We start from the raw sequence: 22,770 nt of genomic DNA on the forward strand, positions 1-22,770 counted from the left end.
GTTGGGAAGAAAAGATTTGCAGAAGCAGGTGGCTACATTTTGAAGTACAGTTGATCTTTGAACAAGGAAGGGATAGGGGTGCTGACCCCTTGCACAGTTGAAAATCTGAATATAACTTTTGACTCCCTAAAACCTTACTACTAATAGCCTACTGTTGACTAGAAACCTTAACAATAACATAAACAGTCAATTAACGTATCTTCTGGATTTTATAGGCATTGTATACTGTATTCTTATAATAAAGTAAGCTGGTAAAAAGAAAATATTGTTAAGAAAATAGTAAGAAAGGAAAAATACATTTACAGTACTGTGCTGTATTTATTGATACCGTAAGTTTATGTCATCTGTTTATGCTAGATTGTCTGTCGGTCCTACATCAGTATTATCTTACATGATACAAAACACTGTAGATGTTACAGCACTAACACTAAATATAAAAAATGAAAAGATATTGTGAAAAAGAAATTCATACTTATTTACAGGTTTAATGATTCATGCATTGATAATGGGGAAGCAGCAATGTAATCGCTTTATGGTAGCATAGGGTAATATTACAATTGCTTCACAGGAGTAAGGAAATCTCCAAAAAAGTTTCCATATGTTTATTGGAAAAAGTCCATGTATAAATGGACCTGTGCTGGTCAAACCCATGCTGCTCAGGAGTCAACTGTATTTGGCTCTTTGTTTTTCTGCATTTTTGTTTCATGCTTGCTTTAGTAATAATTGCAGAAGGAGACCTTTCTCTGTACATAAAACATTTATCCTGAAAGTGAGTTATTTTAAGGTTAGATATAGTCATATTTAATTGCCAAAGCCTAAGAATATAAGCACAGTGTGGGGGAAAAACCTGTAATAAAATAAACAAGGAAAATACTTTTCTTTTTCCCCTTTGTGTACTTATGTTCCAGTTTTTTAAAAGAGCTTTTGATCTAAGCATGCCACCTCTTTCTGTTATATTTCTCTCTTGTTTTCATAGTTATTTTCGTGTTCTCACTTCCTTTCGTGTATCAGCTTCCTTCATAACCTGCCACAGCTTTTCACCCCATTATTTCACTGAACAGTGTTTTAATTGGAAAGAATGTACAGATTATCTGATCCCAAGCCCTCGCTTTTAAAACAAGAACACCTCAGAAGCTTTAAGTAGCGTGGATAAAGCGTGGATTAGCACACCAGCTAAAATTTACAATTTCTCTATTTACAATTTCCCAAGGCAGACATTTGTCACTGATTTTGTACTCTGATCATCATTCCCAATGAGCCCTGAGTTCTTCTCAATAGAGCTCTGTAGGCAGCCAGTGTCAAACACTGGGCATTAATACAGTATCTGAAATCTTTGCCATGTCTCACCCATAATCACACATAAGTCCATGAACACTTAACTGAAAGCATTAAGTCAAGAACAGTAACAAGGGGTCATGTTTGATGGGGAACGAGATGAGTAGAATAAATAATAAAAGAAAGAAAGTAAAGGCTTCCCAGTATTAATCTGGGGCTTTCAGCGTGAATAGAATTTAAATAGGCAGAGAGCAAGGAGAGAATTCTTTGAGGGGAAACCACATAAACAAAGGCATGGGCTGCTCAGAGCCAAGCATGTACAGTTTGGCTGGAGTTGATACTTCAGATTAGGAAGTAGTGGGAAAGAGACAGGAAAAATTAATTGAGCAAAGCAATGATTTCATAAAACCATAATTTTAAGCAGAATAATTTATCAATAATCTGCAGGAATTATTGGCAGGGAGAATAATAAAACAAGTTAGGAAGCTATTCTGTTTCCAGGCCTAAAAAGGTAGCAGTTTGTACCAAGGGAGTTCCAATGGGAAACAAAAGAGAAAAATATCAAAGATGTCATTTTAAAAAAAAGAAGTAGAAGATAGAGAGCTTGATGACCAAATTTGGAGAGGATAGTGGAAGAAGAGAGACCTGGAAGGGTTAATGATACCTTGAGGTGTTACACTTTGGTGAATGATGGTACCTTTGAACTAAATAAAGGAGCCAGGATAAAAGGAGCTACTGTGGAGGAAAGCTGATCTCTGTTTACTGTAGATATGCACAATTTGGGATTGCTTGGCTTATTTTTTATCTTGCAAGAAAAATAGATCAACATCCGTTTCTGTCTGCCTTGGACCTACTTTAATTTGCTGTAATTATCAGAAAATATCTCTGTGGTTTTGTAGTTGAGCTTTGACTTCATCCATCAAGTTCTGGTCATTTGGATGATTTCTTGATACTCTACGGCAGTGGTCGGCAAACTGCGGCTCGCGAGCCGGTTTGCCACTCTGTTGACTAATGAGTTTGCCGACCACTGACCTAGACTCTCGATTCCAATAATTACAGGCTGTTGTTGTTTCTTGTGATTAAGCCCGTATCCCAGTGGTCGGCAAACTCATTAGTCAACAGAGCGGCAAACTGCGGCTCGCAAGCCGCATGTTGGCTCGCAAGCCGCAGTTTGCCGACCACTGCGTAGGGCCTTTAAAATCTGATAATTTAGCAAGTTGGTGTCCTTTTTTCTTTCTTTTTTTTTTTATTGTTTAAAGTATTACAAATAGTACATATGTCTCCTTTTTTTCCCCCATTGACCTTCCCCCGGCTTCCCCTACCCCCCGGACTTTATCCCCCACCCCCCAGTGTCTTGTGTCCATTGGTTATGCATGCATACAAGTCTTCCAGTTGATCTCTTACCTCCTGTCCCCCACCCTCAGCCTTCCCACTGTAATTTGACAGTCTGTTCAATGCTTCTCTGCCTCTATCTTTTTATTCATCAGGTTATAATGTTCTTTATTATCCATAAATGAGTGAGATCATGTGGTATTTTTCTTTCACTGACTGGCTTATTTCACTTAACATAATGCTCTCCAGTTCCATCCATGCTGCTGCAAATGGTAAGAATTCCTTCTTTTTTTATAGCAGCGTAGTATTCCATTGTATAGATGTACCACAGTTTTTTAATCCACTCATCTTCTGATGGGCATTTAGGCTGTTTCCAAATATTAGCTATTGTAAATTGTGATGCTATGAACACAGGGGTGCATATATCCTTTCTGATTGGTGTTTCTGTTTTCTTAGGATATATTCCTAGAAGTGGAATCACTGGGTCAAATGGGAGACATGATAGCCTTTCTGACATGTGTGAGGTGGTACCTCATTATTGTTTTGATTTGCATCTCTCAGATGATTAGTGACTTTGAGCATGTTTTCATATGTCTCCTGGCTTTCTGAATGTCCTCTTTCGAAAAGTGTCTATTTAGATACTTTGCCCATTTTTTAATTGGATTGTTTATCTTCCTTTTGTTAAGTTGTAAGCGTTCCCTGTAAATGTTGGAGATTAAACCCTTATCGGAGATAACATTGGCAAATATGTTCTCCCATGCAGTGGGCTTTCTTGTTGTTTTCTTGATGGTTTCTTTTGCTGTGCAGAAGCTTTATTTTGATGTATTCCCATTTGTTTATTTTTTCCTTAGTCTCTCTTGCCCTAGGATCTGTGTCTGTAAAGATATTGCTATGACATATGTCTGCAATTTTGCTGCCTATGGAGTCTTGTAGGATTTTTATGGTTTCCTCTCTTACATTCAAGTCCTTTAGCCATTTTGAGTTTGTTTTTGTGTATGGTGTAAGTTGGTGATCTAGTTTCATTTTTTTTTGCATGTATCTGACCAAATTTCCCAGCACCATTTATTAAAGAGACTGTTTTGACTCCATTGTATGCTCTTGCCTCCTTTGTCAAATATTAATTGAGTATAATGGCTTGGGTCAATTTCTGGGTTCTCTGTTCTATTCCATTGGTCTATATGTCTGTTCTTATGCCAGTACCAGGCAGTTTTGAGAACCGTGGCTTGGTAATATAGCTTGATATCTGGTATTGTGATCCCTCCAACTTTGTTCTTCTTTCTCAGGATAGCTGTGGCTATTTGGGGTCTTTTTTTATTTATTCCAGATGAATTTTTGTAGAGTTTGTTCTAGATCTTTGAAATATGCCATTTGTATTTTAATAGGTATTGCATTGAATCTATAGATTGCTTTAGGTAGTATGGACATTTTAATGATGTTGATCCTACCAATCCATGAACATGGTATGTTCTTCCATTTGTTTATGTCTTCCTCTATCTCTTTTTTCAATGTCCTGTAGTTTTCTGAGTACAGGTCTTTTACGTCCTTAGTTAAGTTTATTCTTAGGTATCTTAATTTTTTTGGTGCAATGGTAAATGGGATTTTTTTTTTTTCATTTCTCTTTCTGTGGGTTCATTATTGGTGTATAAAAAGGCCATAGATTTCTGGGTGTTAATTTTGTATCCTGCTACATTGCCAAATTCATTTATTAGGTCTAGTAGTTTTTTTATGGAGTCTTTGGGGTTTTCTATGTATAGTATCATGTCATCTGCAAATAAGGACAGTTTTACTTCTTCTTTTCCAATTTGGATGCCTTTTATTTCTTCTTTTTGTCTGATCGCTATGGCTATTACTTCTAGTACTATGTTGAACAGGAGTGGTGAAAGTGGGCATCCTTGTCTTGTTCCTGTTCTTAGGGGAAAGGGGTTTAGTTTTTGCCCATTGAGTATGATGTTGGCTGTAGGTTTGTCATATAGGGCTTTTATTATGTTGAGGTATGATCCCTCTATTCCCACTTTGCTGAGAGTTTTTATCAAGAAAGGGTTTTGGATTTTGTCAAATGCTTTTTCTGCATCAATTGATATGATTATGTGATTTTTGTCTCTCGGTTTGTTTATGTGATGTAACACATTTCTTGATTTGCGGATATTGTACCATCTTTGCATCCCCAGAATAAATCCCACTTGGTCATGATGCACGATCTTTGTAATGTATTGCTGAATCCGATTTGCTAGAATTTTTTTAAGGATGTTAGCATCTATGTTCATCAAGGATATTGGCCTGTAGTTCTCTTTTTTTGTGGTGTCTTTATCTGGTTTGGGGATTAGGGTAATGCTGGCTTCATAGAAAGAGCTTGGAAGTGTGCCTTCCTCTTGAATTTTTTGGAATAGTCTGAGGATAGGTTTTAGTTCTTCTTTGAATGCTTGGTAGAACTCCCCTGTAAAGCTCTCTGGACAAGGGCTTTTGTTTGCCGGAAGATTTTTGATCGCTGTTTCAATTTCTTCAATAGTTATTGGCCTATTCAGGTTTTTTGATTCTTCTTGGTTGAGTTTTGGGAGCTGGTATTTTTCTAAGAATATGACCATTTCATCTAGGTTGTCCATTTTGTTGGAATAGAGTTGTTCATAGTATTTTTTCATAATTGTTTGTATTTCTGTGGGATTGGTTGTTACTTCACCTCTTTCATTTCTGATTTTGTTTATTGGGTCCTCTCTCTTTGCTTCTTGGTGAGCCTGGCTAGAGGTTCATCAATCTTGTTTATCCTTTCAAAGAACCAGCTCTTGGTTTTGTTGATCTTTTATATTGTTTTTTTTTTTTTTTTTTTTTTTTTTTTTTTTTTTTTTTTGGTCTCTATGTCATTTATCTCCTCTCTCATCTTTATTATTTCCTTCCTTCTGCTTATGCTGGGCTTTTCTTGTTGCTCTCTTTCTAGCTCTTTGAGTTGTAGGGTTAGATAACTTATTACCATTGTTTTTTTTGTGTGTTTTTTTTTTTTGAGGTAGGCCTGTAGAGCTATGAACTTCCCTCTCAAAACTGCTTTCACTGTGTCCCATAGATTTTGGATTGTTGTGTTTTCATTGTCGTTTGTTGCCATGATGCTTTTTATTTCTTCTTTGATCTCTCTGGTAGCCCAGTCATTGTTTAATAGCATGCTATTTAGCCTCTAGGTATTTGATTTTTCTTAATTGTTTTTATTGTAGTTGATTTCTAGTTTTATGCCATTGTGATCTAAGAAGATTCTTGATATGATTTCTATCTTCTTGAATTTGAAGAGACTTTGCCTGTGTGCCAACATATGGTCTATCTTTGAAAATGACCCATGTGCACTTGAGAAGAATGTATATTCTGTGGCTTTGGGGTGAAATGTTCTGAAGTTGTCAATTTATTCCATCTGATCTATTGTGTCATTTAGGATTGATATTTCTTTGCTGATTTTTTGCTTAGAGGATTTGTCCAGTGGTGTTAGTGGGGTATTAAAATCCCCTACTATGACTGTATTGCTGTCAGTCTCTCCCTTGATGTCCTTCAGAAGTTTTTTAATGTATTTGGGTGCTGCTGTTTTGGGTGCATATATGTTTACCAGAGTTATATCTTCTTGTTGGGTTGCTCCTTTTAGTATTATGAAGTGGCCTTCCTTATCTCTTGTTATGTCCTTCAGTTTGAGATCTAATTTGTCAGATATAAGTATTGCTACCTCAGCTTTTTTTTTCATTTCCATTCGCCTAAAAAACCTTTTTCCATCCCTTCACCATCAGTCTGTGTGAGTCCTTTTTTCTGAGGTGGGTTTCCTGTAGACAGCAGATATATAGGTCATGTTTTCTTATCCACTCAGCTACCCTATGTCTTTTGATTGGGACATTTACATTTAAAGTTATTGTTGATAGGTACTTCTTTGTCGCCATTTTTATTTTTTATGCCTGTGTTCCTTCTTCACTTCCTATTTCTTCTTTTTACAGCAGACCCTTTAACATTTCTCGCATTGCTGGTTTGGTGGTGATAAAATCCCTTGGTCCTTTTTTGTCTGTGAAGCTCCTGATTTCACCACAATTTTGATTGATAGCCTTGCTGGGTACAGTATTCTTGGATTCAAACCCTTCCTTTGCATGACTTTGTATATTTCATTCCATTCCCTTCTGGCCTGATGTGTTTCTGTTGAGAAATCAGCTGCCAGTCTGATGGGGGATCCTTTGTAGGTAATTTTCTGTCTCTCTCTTGCCGCTTTTAAAATTCTTACTTTGTCCTTGGTGTTTACCAATTTAATTATAATGTGCCTTGGCGTCGGTCTTTTGGAGTTCACTTTGTTTGGGACTCTGTGAGCTCATTGTACTTGTGTGAGTTTTTTCTTCCCTATAGGAGGTAAGTTTTCTGTCATTATTTCTTCAAACAGGTTTTCTTTGCTCAGTTTCCTCTTCTTCTGGCACCCCTATTATGCGGATGTTGTTTTGTTTTGTGCTATCCCAAAGGTCCCTTAGGCTCTCCTCCTGTTTTTTAAGCTTTTTTTCTAGATGCTGCTCTGCTTGGGTATTTTTTCCTACCTTGTCTTCTAGCTCACTGATGCTGTCCTCCACTTCTTCTAGTCTACTGTTGATGCTTTCTATTGAGTTCTTTATTGCAGTGATGTCATTTTTCATTTCTTGGTTCTTCTTCATTTCCTCTTGGTTCTTACACATATTGTTGAATTTGCCTTCCAACCTTTTCAGCGACCTTATGACCATTTCTATGAATTCTTTCTCTGACATATTGCTTGCCTCTATTTTGTTTACTTCCTTTTCTGGTGCTGCCTCCTTTTCTTTTGTATGCGGGCTGTTTCTTTGTCTCCCCATGATCTCTCCGGGTTTCTGGTTATGTAGCTCTCTCTCTCCTGCGTTGACTTAAAGGCACAAAATACAACACAAGGCACAGTGCACAAGGCACTGAATACAAATATATTCATGATACTAATAACCCCAAATAAAGGTGACCACCAGAGAAAAGAGAATTAGGGGACTAAAAAAAAAAAAAAAAAAAGAGTGCAAAAACGATATTGAGAAAAGGAAGAAAAGTAAGAGAGAAAAGAAAGAGAATAAAAAAGGAGGGGAAAAAACTATTTATATGGGGAGAAAACGCCAATAGAACAGCAACTAATCCAAAAAAATGCAAACAACTAACACCCAGATATGAATGCAAACTACAAACCACAACAAATAACAAGCAAGGAGAGGAAAAACAGAAGCAAAAAAAAAAAGAGAAACAATCACACAAACAAACAAAAAACCAATCTAATCAACAATCATACTAACAACAACAATAGGACAGAGAGAAAGAATGGCAAAACAAAACAAAATAAAACAAAAACATAAATAAAAAACTAACAAAAAAAGGGAAGAGAGAAAAAATTTTGGATAGTGAAGAAAGAGAAGAGAGAAGTGTGTATGGACTGGGAGCAGGGGATTGGAAATTAGATATATAAGTAGGATGAATTTTTAACAGGGGGTAATAAGAAGGAATAGGGAAAATCTAAAGCAGGAAAAGGGTAAGAGAAACAGGACAACAAAAGGGGAAAAGTGAGGAAGAGAGTGTTGGCATAAAGGTAAAGTTGAGATAGAGTAAAATGATGCTAAAGGAAAAATGAAAATAGAATGTAGAATACTAATCCCAAAATAAAATAAAGAGAAAATAAAATGAAACTTTAAAAAAGGTAAAATAGTAGTAATAATAATACTGATTAAAAATAAAAATATAATAATTATAAAGGTAAAATCAAGTGAGGAAAAAAGAAAAAAAATTAGTTTCTTAAGTAAAAGATAAAAAATAAAAATGTGCAGTAGTAAAGGTCATTCACTTCCTCTACTGTTCTGTTTAGCATGCCTGTTTCCTATCAGGTAGTCAGGACAGTATTGAAGTTCCCTGCATTCCACAGCTCCTCTGTGTCGTAAGCCATAATCTTGTTTTGAAGCAGGTAGTATTTCTTTGTTACTCAGCCTGCCTGTGGTTGTATTTACACAAGAATCAGTTTGTGATTCAACCCCTGGGGGCAGTGTTCCTGTATTGACATCCGGGGCTATAAGTCCTCTCTACCCAGTATTTAGATTTTGTTTTCCCTGCTGCACTTAATACTGGTTTGGGGGTATGGACTGCCCTAGAGCTGGTTTTCTGATTGTTTCTCCCTGCTCTGATCCCCAAGTTCCACAAAAACAACTTTCCCCTGCAGTCTCTGAGAGTGTTTTTAATTGGGTGATCTTATGTATTGGGCTTAGTAATCAAAAGCAAGGATTTAAAGAGAAAAAAGAGCCAGAGTAAGTGTGCGAACTCACAACTTTTTCTCCCCGGCACTGCACACAACTCTGCTCACGTCTCTTTGCACATCTTTTTCCCCTGGCACAGCGCAGCCGTTATACTGGTAAAGCTTCAGGCTGCCCTTTTGTGCCCAGCCCAGCTATGGGTTGATTTCTAGAGTTCCCTTCTGTCAGCAGCCCTGTGGACCCCTTTCCACATTCACGGACTACGCTGGCCCAATGTCCGCGGATTTTGTGGGGGGCAGACTTCCTCTGAACCTCTAGATCCCGCTGTGCGCGTTTCTCCCTTCAGCCTGGATCGCAGACCTCACCTTTCTCTGGGCAAAATCTGACCTTTCTGTGAGGAGGTGCAGAGCTCGTCCGAGTCGACCTATTCGTGCTGCTTGAGACCCAGTGTTTGTGGGTTCACTGCTGGTCCCTGGATGTTGTGGATGTAGGGTCCCAGCAAGTATCCGATTCTTCCTGGTTGAAGTTAAGGCTAGGCTCCTGATCACCGCCACTCTCCCCTTCAAGATGGCGCAGTCTCTTCGGCAGAGCCAGTTGCTCTGGGAGAGATTTCAGCAGCAGTGGAGGCTGCCCAGTCAGGGGAGCCCGGTCCGGCAATCCCCAACAGTCCCTTGGAATATACACTGAGTGGCCAGATTATTATGATCTCTGAACACATAATAATCTGGCCACTCAGTGTGTGTGTGTGTGTGTGTGTGTGTGTGTGTGTGTGTGTGTGTGTGTGTATGTATATATATATATATATATATATATTTTAGAGGCCTGGTGCATGGGTGGGGTCCGGCCACCCTGGCCAGGGGGAGGGGACATGGGCACTAGGCCGGCCTGCCTGCTGGTCGAACTCCTGGTCGAGGGGACAATTTGCATATTAGCCTTTTATTATATAGGATATACACTGAGTGGCCAGATTATTATGCATTCAGAGATCATAATAATCTGGCCACTCAGTGTAGCTGTCCCTCACTCACAAATAGACACTCCCTGTACGTCCACACTCTCTCCTTTCGTTCTCTCACTAACACACTATCTTGTAGCCTGCCTTCCTGTCGGCAGCCATCTTCCTTTTCTCTCCTTTTTTTTTTTTTTTTAATTTGGTCAAACATTTAATTAACTTGCTCCTATCCTTTTTTCTTTCTATACAAAATATATTTTGTCTTTGTTGCCCTTATTTTTGTGGTTTAGGTTTCTTGGGCCTTATCGAGCTTTTCTTATTTTATCTTTAAGAAAGTTAAATGTGGTATATAAAAGATTTCTGCAAACTGTATCTTGCTTTTTTTCAAAGGATGCAAGGTGTTGTAAACCGATTGTCCAAGTTACTGAAACCTGGGGGAATGCTGTTATTTCGGGACTATGGAAGATATGATAATACCCAGCTTCGTTTTAAAAGGGGTAATAGTATATTCAGTCTCAAATTAATTTCATGTGTTTTAAGGAATGCCTCATTTATATTTCATGTCAAGATTTTTTTTTTTTTTTTTTTTTTTTTTTTTTTTTTTTTTTTTTTATTTTTATTTTTTTTTTTTATTTTTTTTTTAAAAATATATTTTATTGATTTTTTACAGAGAGGAAGGGAGAGGGATAGAGAGTTAGAAACATCGATCAGCTGCCTCCTGCACACCTCCCACTGGGGATGCGCCCGCAACCAAGGTACATGCCCTTGACCGGAATCGAACCCGGGACCCTTCAGTCCGCAGGCCGACGCTCTATCCACTGAGCCAAACCAGTTAGGGCACATGTCAAGATTTTTTAAAAGAAATATTAAGTTTCTCTTCTCATAATTATTTTCTTTTTTCAGGGCACTGTTTATCTGAAAATTTTTATGTTCGAGGAGATGGTACCCGAGCATATTTCTTTACAAAAGGTATACTTATCTATAAGAATAAATAATTAGTTGTAAAAAATATTTTTGATTATTGTTTATAGAGAGAAAATTCAGAAGCTCTAAAAATGAGGCTTTAATGCTTGATTAAACATTGGATGTCTGTACTTTGGTAACTATACTATTCTACATAACAGTTTGGAAATGGCCTTTTTGCCTTCTAATCTTTCTTCAGTCAAAACTGCTTTAAATAATCATATGTTCCATCCTTATACCCAAATGAAGGGATAGTCTGTTCCATTTTTGGGGGTACTGTTTGTCCACATATGAAAAAACTTGATGATATGCCACAGCAGAGGCAGGAGTATGATTTTAAGAGTCCCTAGAAAAATTACTTAGCTCTTGTCACTTTCTCATTTTAAAAAAGTATTTAAAATGAATCCTGTGCTCAAGGATTTTTCCCAAACTTATGTGAATAGTATTATAAAGTGTCATTTGGAGTCTCTGCAAACCAATAAAAACTCAAACAGGGGGCACCTTTCAAAATATTGCAAGCAGTCACCAATAATGTTGTACATCTATGCTTGCTGTGCTAGCCTGTTTATACTTGGTGTATTTGGGTGAAGTGGAAGAAACCCACTTAGTTTCACATTCCCTTCATCGTTTTGTATTGAGTATTTGTTAGTAAAAGTGAAATTTAGATTGTCAGTCATTTCATTTAATGTTCCATGTTTCTGACTGCCATCCCCCCTCTCCCCAGTCATATGTCACACACTTGATTGCTATTTTTGTCTCACAGGGGAAGTCCACAGCATGTTCTGCAAGGCTGGGTTAGACGAGAAGCAAAATCTGATTGATCGCCGCTTACAAGTTAATAGGAAAAAACAAGTGAAAATGCACCGCGTATGGGTTCAAGGCAAATTCCAGAAACCATTATAGTTGACTCAAAATAGCTCCACATCAGCATTTTCACTCCTTTCTCACAGCTGAATTCTGTACCATGTTGAGGTGCAAACCAGAGGACCACACTATTCAAAGACTTCTATAAATTTTTTATTTATGAAAAGACAATCAGAAGAAGAGGATATATGTATTCTGCTGTTTATTGTGGGCTAGCTCTTTGGTGTATTGTAAGCACATGTAAGTGGTTTGGAAGAGTGCATCATAGCCTGTGTTTCCAAAACTTATATGAGCAAGCTTGTTTGAATTTTGTAAGCATGCAATTTAATTATTGTCATAAGTATGATTCTGAGAAGCCGTGACCTTCCATTTTTCAGAAGAGGAGAAAATCACCTACGCTATTTATATATTAGTCAAACACAATTTAACTCCCTCCTGTGTTATCTGGTAGCGGACAGGCAGCTCACCTTGTTTCCAGGGAAAATCACAAGCCCAAGACAAAGGTGTGTTGTTGTTTTTGTTTTGTTGTCTGTTTTCCCAAAAACTTCTTTTTTTTTTTTTAATTCAGAGACTAATGTCTTTCTCTTTCCTTTCTAAAATTGGGAAACTATGACCCATGCTAAAATTATTTACAGACTATTAGGTGTTCAAGTCATTGTATGTTCTCCTTAAGACAACTGTTTATACCCAAGAAAATTCTTAATTGTAGCAACTAAAAATTTCATTTACCACCTTGCCTCAAAAGGATATAAGTCGGCTTACGTATTGCACATTAATAGAATGGAATTTCTAAGATTGGTCTTTCATTTTTACTAAGTACTTACAGAGTTTCTAAGATTGTTTTTTTTTTATTTGTTACTAAGTACTTACATTGTGCTGAATTATATGAATACAATAAATAAAGACCCAGGCCTGTTTTCAGAGAGCATCAATAGTATCTAGCTGGCAAAGCAAAATGTGCACATTGCAAGCCTCTAAATCAAGATTAAAGATAATATATGATCAAGTACTCAAGTAGGGAGCTTAACAGCTGATGGGTGTTGATGAGGAGTCAAGAAATCTGGGAGAAATGGACAGTTTCTTCAAAGGACCACCATCACAATAATTCAATTTCCACTGTTTATCCTTTTTTAATTTACTTAAAATTCAACTTTCTGGGAGAATGTGATTGGTCCAACTTAGGTCATGATTACCTCTTAATAGGCTGGGGCAGGACAGCTTCGTTGATGGTGCCACCAGAATGTATAGAATGGAGAAAAGTTCCTCTAAGGAAAATCAAGACAATATTTTTTTTTAAAAAAAGGGGAGGACTCAGTGAGCACCAAAGCCCCACTGAAACAAGTCCTGCCCTATAAGGGTGTCTCCTGTGCAACAGATCTTCCAGTGTAGACACAGCTGTTCATCACAGCCAATTGGCCGGGAGGTCAATTCCTCCCAGTGATACCAACAATAATCAAGACTTAACTACAACAAGACTGTGCACACAGCCCACAAAGGGGTGCACCAAGAGCGTCCATCTCAGGTGACTGGGGAGGCTGAGCCACTGGGCCCTATAGGACACCTACCACACAAGGCCACTCTATCAACTCAAGAAGTCTTAGCAGCTACCCAGTACATAGAAACAAACTCAGGGAAGCAGCCAAAATGCGGAGACAAAGAAACAAGTCACAAATGAAAGAAATGGATGAAAGCAAAATACTGGATATAGAGTTCAAAACCACGGTTATAAGGTTACTCAAGAATGTTCTAGAAACCTCCAAGGAACTTAGTGAGACCTTCAAAGATATGAAAAAGGACCAATCAGAAATTAAGCATACACTGACTGAAATAAAAAATAATATACAGAGATCCAACAGCAGACTAGAGGATCCCAAGAATCAAGTCAAAGATTTGAAATATGAAGAAGCAAAAAACACCCAACCGGAAAAGCAAAAAGAAAAAAGAATCCAAAAATGTGAAGATAGTGTAAGGAGCCTCTGGAACAACTTCAAGCGTACCAACATCCGAATTATGGGGGTGCCAGAAGAAGAGAGAGAGCAAGATATTGAAAACCTGTTTGAAAAATTAATGACAGAAAACTTCCCCTACCTGGTGAAAGAAATAGACTTACAAGTCCAGGAAGCACAGAGAACCCCAAACAAAAGGAACCCAAAGAGGAACACACCAAGACACATCATAATTAAAATGCCAAGGGCAAAAGACAAAGAGAGAATATTAAAAGCAGCAAGAGAAAAACAGTTAGTTACCTACAAGGGCGTACCCATATGACCATCAGCTGATTTCTCAACAGAAACTATGCAGGCTAGAAGGGAGTGGCAAGAAATATTCAAAGTGTTGAATAGCAAGAACCTACAACCAAGATTACTCTACCCAGCAAAGCTATCATTCAGAATTGAAGGTCAGATAAAGAGCTTCACAGATAAGAAAAAGCTAAAGGAGTTCATCACCACCAAACCAGTATTATATAAAATGCTAAAGGGTATTCTCTAAGAAGAGGAAGAAGAAGAAAAAGGTAAAGATAAAAATTATGAACAACAAAATGACAACAAATACATATCTATCAACAAGTGAACCTAAAAATCAAGTGAATAAAAAATCTGAAGAACAGAATAAACTGGTGAATATAATATAATCAGGGGCATGGAAAGGGAGCGGACTGACAATTCTCGGGGGGAAAGGGGTGTGGGGGGTACGGGAAGAGATTGGACAAAGAGCTTACACCTATGGACAAGGTCAGTGGCGGGGGGTTGGGGGAAGGCCTGGAGTGGGGTGGGAACCAGGTGGAGGGGAGCTATGGGGGGGGGGGAAGAGGAACATCTGTAATAATCTGAACAATAAAAAATTTTTTTAAAGGTTAATTGTACATGAATATAAAAATAAATTAAAAAATAAATAAAGGGGCGGGATGCTGCCCAGTCACAAACAGTGTGCCACATGGTGATGGTCACAGCGGTGATAGTGGTTCTGAAAGAAAGATCTCTGTGGGAAGGAAGGGGCAAGAGTCAGGGTTCTGGGAGGGGGTCCTTGAATGTGCGCTCTCAAGATGGTGAGAAAACGTATTTGGTGCAGGACATTCATGATGACGAATAGTGGAGAAAAGATAGGGAGAGGGTCATCTTATAGACAGACTAGAATGGAGGGCACATCGGGGTCTAGTCCCCGGACTGGAGCCATCTGAGGTTTGTTTGTTTCTGTTTTATCCTAGTCATGGCATGTTATAAATGTATCTGGAGAGATTGGTTGAGGGGTCATCTAAAGAATGGAATGCAGAGATGAGGAGCAAAGAAGACTACAGAAAGGTTTTTGTACACACTTGCCTTGGTAGCAAGTCTTCAGAAGTACAATATCCAGGTTTGTTTAAACGTGCATGTCAGTAAATGTAAAAGTTAAAATTTGCCCGAGACTCTTAACTTGGTTGTCTTTGATAATTAAAATGTATATTTACAAGCCAAATTAGTAATGAAAGTATTGCATACAACAAGGGAAGTTAGATAAGTTAATGTTGCTATGGGAACCCCAGGAGATCTTGTTTCTCAATTTCAAAATCATGGCCCAAGGTGGTTTTAAAAACAACAGAAGGTGAAATTATTCTCACATTCTCACACATGTAAATTGTACTGTCTCTCTCAGTTCTAAATAGCAGATTCAAGCCTGCCTCTTGACTGGCGCAGTAAAATTCAGCTTCGTGTCTTTCTATAGTGTATTACAGCATGTAGTTAACCTTTAGAAGCTTCAAAAATACAGCAACCAAATTTGGACTGTGAGACACAAACTGTCCTCTTTGGAGCTCTGTCTAGCAGAGACCTCCTATTCCACGGAATGGCTCAGTAGGGCCATTTCTACCCGTGTCTTAAGTTTGTTTGTCAGTCTTTCTGACCTGAATCAACCCCCTATTTTGAGTTTATTGCTAGATAAAATGTAGATTTTTGGGGCAGAGGAAGAAAAAAAAAGCCCTGATTTGGAATATTGTCTATGGGTATTAACAAAATCATGAAGTGTTACAAATGCACCTGCTTGGGTATTAATTTAAACTATTTGCTAATTGCATGAAATTTTTATTTTTCCCTTTAGACAGAGTTTGATATTTAAAAATTCATCTTCTTCTGAAGGAGCTAGATTTTGAAAGGTCCATTTTCTTTTTCTTTTTTCCCATTTTCTTTCTAACAGAAAAAGATATGTTCTTTCATCTTCTTAGGCTACAGAAACAATGAAATATGCTATATTGAAAATGCACCTTCCATTTTTTTCCATTTCTAAAAATTCACTTCTGAGCATTTTCCAAGTGTAAAAATTCTCACACACTTGAAGAACTGTTTGAGAGGGTTGTGAGAAAAGCCAAGGTAACAGTTTCTATTTTTAAAAGTTTTGCATGCAGTATGACACATTTGTCAGATTGAAACACCCAGTTAATGTTGACTTCTGAGAGCTTATTTGCTATTTGTCTCAGTTCCATATGCTTTGTCTCTAAACTATGAACGCACTGAGGTTTCTACCATTATGCAATCTGAATCGTTGCTGTACTCTGGTTTCTATGTGAAAATTCATCCATATGCAGAGAGCCGCCCTCCTGGACATCTGAACCATTTAGACTGTTAAGCTTCAGGTAGCTCAAATTCTTGCCCCCAAGCCCCTATGCCAGTGGTCGGCAAACTGCGGCTCGCGAGCCACATGCGGTTCTTTGGCCCCTTGAGTGTGGCTCTTCCACAAAATACCACGGCCTGGGCGAGTCTATTTTGAAGAAGTGGCATTAGAAGAAGTTTAAGTTTAAAAAATTTGGCTCTCAAAAGAAATTTCAATCGTTGTACTGTTGATATTTGGCTCTGTTGACTAATGAATTTGCCGACCACTGCCCTATGCCGTGTTCTTATGGTTTTCAGACTCATTAAAGCCAAGATCTGAAGCCTGAATATGTCTCGCATTGTAACTTCTAATTGGTTTTCATGTTTATTAAGCTCCTCACAAGTGCAGGCTACTTCACATTTGCATCGCTAACAGACCTTTCAGACCTTCTGCTCCTCGGTTTCCTGCCTCTTAGTCATCAGTAGACATGTTGCTGTGGCTACTTCGCCCCACTTGTGAAAGTGCATTGTAAATTCTAAAGCCCTGAGTATATGTGAGGTATTGTTATTAATAAAAGCATTTACAGTCCTCAAGGCAGCACACTGAGCACTCGAGCATCAGAAACTTTTTTGGTGGTTTTATGAGACCTTGTGAGGGTGCTGTGGAAAAGTATGGCCTCACATCCGACAGGAAGTGTGGGTCCTAGTTTCTATTGAACTGCTCAGCTACCCTTAATGTATCTCTGTACTGTTTTTTATATACTACACTTTTATTTATTTCGTTTAACCCTCAAGCTCCTACGAATTAGCTTTATTATAACTATTTAACCGATGAGACAGGACTCTGAGATGTCAGTGATAGCCACAATTTGTACCCAGAACTGTCTGATTCCAAACCTCTCCTCTCATCAGTGCACTTTTTTTTTTAAATATATTTCATTGATTTTTTTACAGAGAGGAAGGAAGAGGGATAGAGAGCTAGAAACATTGATGAGAGAGAAACATCGATCAGCTGCCTCCTGCACACCTCCCACTGGAGATGTGCCTGCAACCAAGGTACATGGCCTTGACCGGAATCGAACCTGGACACCGCCCCCCCCCACCCCCCTGCAGTCCGCAGGCGGACGCTCTATCCACTGAGCCAAACCTGTTAGGGCATCATCAGTGCACTTTTAATTGAAAGGCTCGAATGCTGCTCAGAAAGCTGCTGGAGAAGAAAGAGAGTTTCTGAATAAAACGGGGAATTATAACAATGGATGGGTGTTTGGATCAGATGACCTTCAAGGTTACTACAGCTCATTCTAAGTGAGTCTATGAAATAAGTAGGCTGCACTTGTCCACAGGAACAAACTGGGAAGGAAGGGAATAAAAGGAACCCAGAGGAATGACGAAGCAAAAGCCTCCTATCAGTTCTTTTATGCATTCTGTATATTTAATTCTCTTGCCCCACCCACTTCAGCCTTCAGCCTTCGGCCTTTTACTTGGCTTCCCTCTGAGTAAGCAGAGCACACAATACTTGCATCCTCCTCACTTAAAGAAAAAAAAAATCAGTCTGTACAGCCAGGGGAGGGGAAACCTTCAAAGAGATTCAGCTCTAGCATAATCTAATATACAGTATATGAATTCATGGAGTGTCAGTAATAAAACATGAGTGAAAACATCTTTATTTAAAACATTGTACATTAATGCCAGTTCAAGCATAAAATATTGAGCATTTCTCGGAATATGGTTTGAGATTTGAGAGGCACAAAGGTACCAGCAGGATAGCTTTGGTGTAGTTATAAATATGAATAGAAGTAAAGTAACAGTTTCATCTTCATTTATAATGAATCGATATTGTGGCCTCAAAGCTACAGGGAAGAATGGATGCCCAAATCTGTCCTTCGTTAACATATGCCTTAAGTGACAGGAAAGAGAGTGGAAGACCAAATGTCTTTTTCCTCTGAGTATGAGTCAGCAACATGCAGTAACAAGCAAGTAATAATAGTTCTGCTGCGAGGGCCTATCGAGGGTAAGAAAAACAGCATCAAACTGAAAAAGCAAGTGCACCTGCAGGAGGGCCCAGGAGGCTGCCGAGCACAGCTCTCTTGAGCACCATCCTGAAATGTCTCAGAGTACAGTGACCCCAACTCCGGCAAGCCAGGTTGGCATGAGATCGGCGGAGCTCAATAAAACCTGCAGATGGTCAAAGACAGCCCACCCTCAGCTGCCTCTGCAACTCATCAGAGGCAAGCCACAAGCACCACTACTTGTTCAAGAGTTTAAACAGCTGCTTGGATTCTCCAAAGCATGTGGTTTCACAACCACTTAACCTTTAGTAAGGAGCTGCTAGAGGCAGGTGAATGAATAAATACACATTAACACTTGAGGGGAGGAAAAGTATTTTTTTTCCTCTATCCTTCTAAGTTCTTGGCTAAGACCTCTGTAATAAAAAGAGAGATAGCCCTGGTCGGTTGCTCAGTGGTTAGAGCGTTGGCCCGTGGACCAGTGATTAGGATTAACAAAAGAGAGAGGAGAGGGGGACAGAGAGAGCGAGAGAAAGAGACCAACAGTAGGAAAACCAACAAAAGCTTAATAATGTGTATACCAGTACCTCCTGCATACATGGGAAAGACCCCAGGAAACTTGGGTAACTCCCCAAAATGGCCAAAGCCATCACCTTAGATGCCATCGTCAGCGAAGGACAAAAGATGCTTGGGTGGGGTGGGGAGCCAGCTGAGGGAGGTGACCAGGAAAAGCACAGTAAACAAGGGTAAGGTTGTTATGCAGATTTAAATTCTTGCCGCCTCATTGATAAGTTTTTAGAGACTTAGAGTCGTTCTTTTCTTGATACACCATTACATTTCCTTTTTGCAAATGTCTCTTTAAAAATGGTAACTTCTACTCAGTTGTCAGAGCTTTTCCTATCTGCTATTGCTTAAAAATAATCAGCCTAAAATAATCCTTATGCCAAAGAGGCATATTTTAGGGTGACAAATTCTGCTCCCCCTTATATTACGTAAGGAGAAAAAAGGTCAATACTTTAAGTAAGAGCACATGGACTTCACATAGTTACAAATAGTGTCCAGTTAGCGGTGCGCTTGGCCTCCCATTGATTTGAGTCTTTATCTTTGATTTTCTCCAGCAGGCAGGCACTAAGCAGAGCCTGGGCCCCAGGAAACATGCGTTTCTAACAGCTGATACCGACCAAATTAGGTGAGCCATCGATTGCCTCCCAAAGAGCCCCAACCATTATGTCTCCTGCTTGGGCCGATGGGGTTTGGTCCAGGAAAACTGTGAGTTTTGTTATCCTTATACAAATTCTCTGGTAGTTTTCAACCCATTTCTCCTTTATGCTGCACTTCCTAGCTCATTGCAGAAAAAGCAGAAACTAGTTTTTTTCTCAGTTAATCCATGTATATTGATTACTGGTTGTTTCAAAAAATATGGGGAACAGCAATCACCCTGTGTGCCTTAAAGCCTTTTCCTTTGGGGAAAAGTGCTAAAACCAAGTGACTTTCTAAATTTAATGCTGAGATGCTGTTGAGTCAATTGCATTAGTTCTGTTTGCTTGTTTTTAATGCTATGTACTTAACATAAGCAACACTATTCGATTGCTGCCTCGTTTCTCTCACCTCTTGCTTCCCAAGAGTAACTTGTCTTTCTCCCAGGGCTGTCCTGCTGAACAGAATGTTTGCCATAGAGAAGGTGATAGCTCCTCATACATCTTGAGTTCACCCCACTCCCACAGGTGGGCCGAGACAGTGGCCCCTCAAGCAGCATTTGGAACTAGCACCGAAAAGCATTTGAAAGAGAAGGACTGAAATTGCCAGAATCACATGCTGCATTGAAGCAAGAATATTCGTCTCCAAGGAGAATTGCTTTTCTCATTACTCAGACTTCTGCCTTCACCGCCCTCATTTATTGTAATGTATATATTCCACTTCGACCCTCTAGAAGATGTTTTTTAAAGTATTTTTTTAATCCAAATGAAAAATGAAGTTCAGGATCCAGAAAAGTAATTATTCTATGAATGTACCCTTCCCATCAATGTACTAGTATGTACTCTTAATCCACCAGTCTTTCTGGGGCCTCTTCATTTGCAGCTTTGTTTCCTAACCGAACAGCTGGGCTCTGGAGATTAGTGAAACAAAGCTTCAGTATAACCATTGGCCACGTAAGAAGCGTCCAAACCTGTAGAGATTTTTTGAGTTTATTTGCCAGGAAGCAAATCGCAATGGATTGAGAAAAGGCTTCAGAGAAAGGAAGTTTTGCACCTTATTTTATACATCACAATCAAAAGGGAAGACGTAAGGGGTTACATGAAATCCATCGGTGATAGATTAGGGAGGAAGGAGAAAGCAAAGGGGGGAAATCTCGGAGATTAGATAAAAAGTAGAATGGATAGACACATCTTTTACATTGGTGGGTATAGGATAGTTAACATTTACAGCACATAGAGACAGTATGCGGGGAACAAGATAACAAGGAGTGATTCCGTGGTCTGCTCTGGTGGGAGATTGTGCCCCGAGGGATCTGGAAAAGAGATTACCCTGACATCCAAAGGTATGTTATTGTAGATGCAAAAAGACCATAGACGGGGGCAAAGATCTACCTTTGTCAGGGACCATACCGGCCTAGGACATGACTACCCACCATTACACTTTTAGTTAGACAGTTTTAATTTCAGACCATCTTATGTGGTTACTTTCTGTCTCTGAGTGTGTAAGGCCACTGTGCAGGCCTCCCCTGAGCTTGTGAGATTTAGTATGTGGCCCCTTTTTTGTCCACACCATTCCTTACTCCCATTTCTTAAATGCTTTCTCTTCCTAACTCACTCTCCAGGTGCTTCTTTCTCTTGCCAAATAGTGCAAGGAAATACTTTCGCAGATCTTTTGTTTACTTTAGAAAAAAAATCACTGATCCAGGCTTTCTCATTCAGGAGTGCTGCTCATTTCCTGCCTGGCCTTTAGAGTTTGGCTCAGCAGCAACTTGGGGATTTGTTTTCTACGGAGTGAAAGGAGCTGGGGGCCCGGGAGCCCCATGCTGGGAGGAGAATTAAGTTCTGCTCATTCCTTGGATAAGCCAGCTGACGGATTCCTCATAGATGCCCCCCACCCCCGCCCCATTCCTCAAATTTTTAATGCCTAGTCATTTAGCTTTGACTTTTTAAAAGACATTTTAATAGGGTTGTTTCTCCTCCAAGTGAATGTAGAATCTGATCATAAGCACAGAGAAACGCTCAAGAATAATGAATTCCCTGTTTGCTGTGTTTTACCTACAATGCAATGCACTACACATGCAAGGCTTACTCCTACTCCCATCCCATTGCCAGGGGTCTGGCCTGGTACAGGAGGAGCTGAAACACCAAGGGAATTTGGCTTGGGCTACCTACCTCACTTTCTAGGTCACAAGACCAGTGAGTTAATGAAATTTTGGTTATTATTCTGTTGAGCATTGTCTTATTTTATGTAAGTTTTATAAATCTTTAGTGCTTTTTTTCTCTTTGGTACATTTACATTAAATTTTTATTCTAGGTATGCAACAATATCTATACTATAATTATGTTTATATATGAATATAAGCTACTCTTGGTTCATCCTACCTTGGGCACTTTATTCATAGTTTGTTATGAGGTGGCTAACTTGCCAAAAACACAGGCTTTCTAAACCTAGAGCCTATAATTTTATATATTAATGCATTTCTACATTAAAAAAATGTTTAGATCAGAAAACATTGAATGATAAAAAGAGAAAACACTACTGACAAAATTCCTGGGGTAGGTATTTTCTTTCTTTAAAGCCTTAGTCTGTAATAGAAAGTAATATGGCAAATAAAATACCATATTCGGGAGAGGGGAAGTACAAAGACAAAGCGCTTGGCGTAGACAAGGTCCAGATGAGGACATGGGCCCTGTCAGTATGGTGACAGGAATTGGGTCAGTCATTCCTCTAACGCTCAGACAAGCACAGACAGGCACCACTAGGCAAGACCGGCAGCAGAAGCAAGCCACACTCTGGCTTAGAGGAAGCAGGCGGTGTTCACAGGCAGACTAGCCAAATACTGCTCCAGTGACCCAAAGGAAAATACGAGGTCGGAGAAGACTGTGGCACGAGTGATTTGCAACCAAATCTCAGAGAACTGGACCGTAAGCGTAAATGCTCCTGGCTGCCCAGCTCAGGAAGAGCCAAAGAAAGAGCTCTAACGAAACCTTGGGAATGGGAAGGCTACGGAGGCCGCGAGCTTTTTCGTTTACCTGAATCATACCACAGATGCGGCCAGTAAGACATTTTGTTCTTGATACTTTTTTAAAAATAGATTTTTTATTTATTTCACAGAGGAAGGAAGAGGGAGAGAGAGACAGAAACATCAGTGATGAGAGAGAATTCGCTGCCTCCTACACGCCCCACACTGGGGATCGAGCCCACAACCCAGGCATGTGCCCTGGCCCAGAATCGAACCGTGACCTCCTGATTCATAGGTCAACACTTGATACTTTCTAGAAGAGCAAAGTCTTGCCTTTATCTGATACTTCCTTTTGATTCCAGAGCTCTTGTGTTTGTTTTCTACCATGACATGTCACAAACGATGGGGCACAGCTTTAGGAGAAACACACCCAGAGAGGTGT

At 39.2% G+C, this 22,770-nt stretch overlaps 1 protein-coding gene across 1 annotated transcript in view; it reads left to right on the top strand.

Moving 5' to 3' along the window:
- METTL8 (methyltransferase 8, tRNA N3-cytidine) overlaps positions 1 to 11,768 on the top strand; it is an 81,290-nt gene extending 69,522 nt beyond the window's left edge. Inside the window, exons 8-10 of the mRNA XM_080668802.1 lie at positions 10,168 to 10,274; positions 10,681 to 10,746; positions 11,504 to 11,768. Coding sequence (XP_080524928.1) covers positions 10,168 to 10,274; positions 10,681 to 10,746; positions 11,504 to 11,643 — 313 coding nt within the window. The 3' untranslated portion in view covers positions 11,644 to 11,768. The remainder of the gene's footprint in view (positions 1 to 10,167; positions 10,275 to 10,680; positions 10,747 to 11,503) is intronic.
- The last annotated feature ends 11,002 nt before the right edge of the window (positions 11,769 to 22,770 follow it).

This window comes from Plecotus auritus (assembly GCF_963455305.1).
Source record: "Plecotus auritus genome assembly, chromosome: 5".
Classification (NCBI taxonomy): Eukaryota; Metazoa; Chordata; class Mammalia; order Chiroptera; family Vespertilionidae; genus Plecotus; species Plecotus auritus.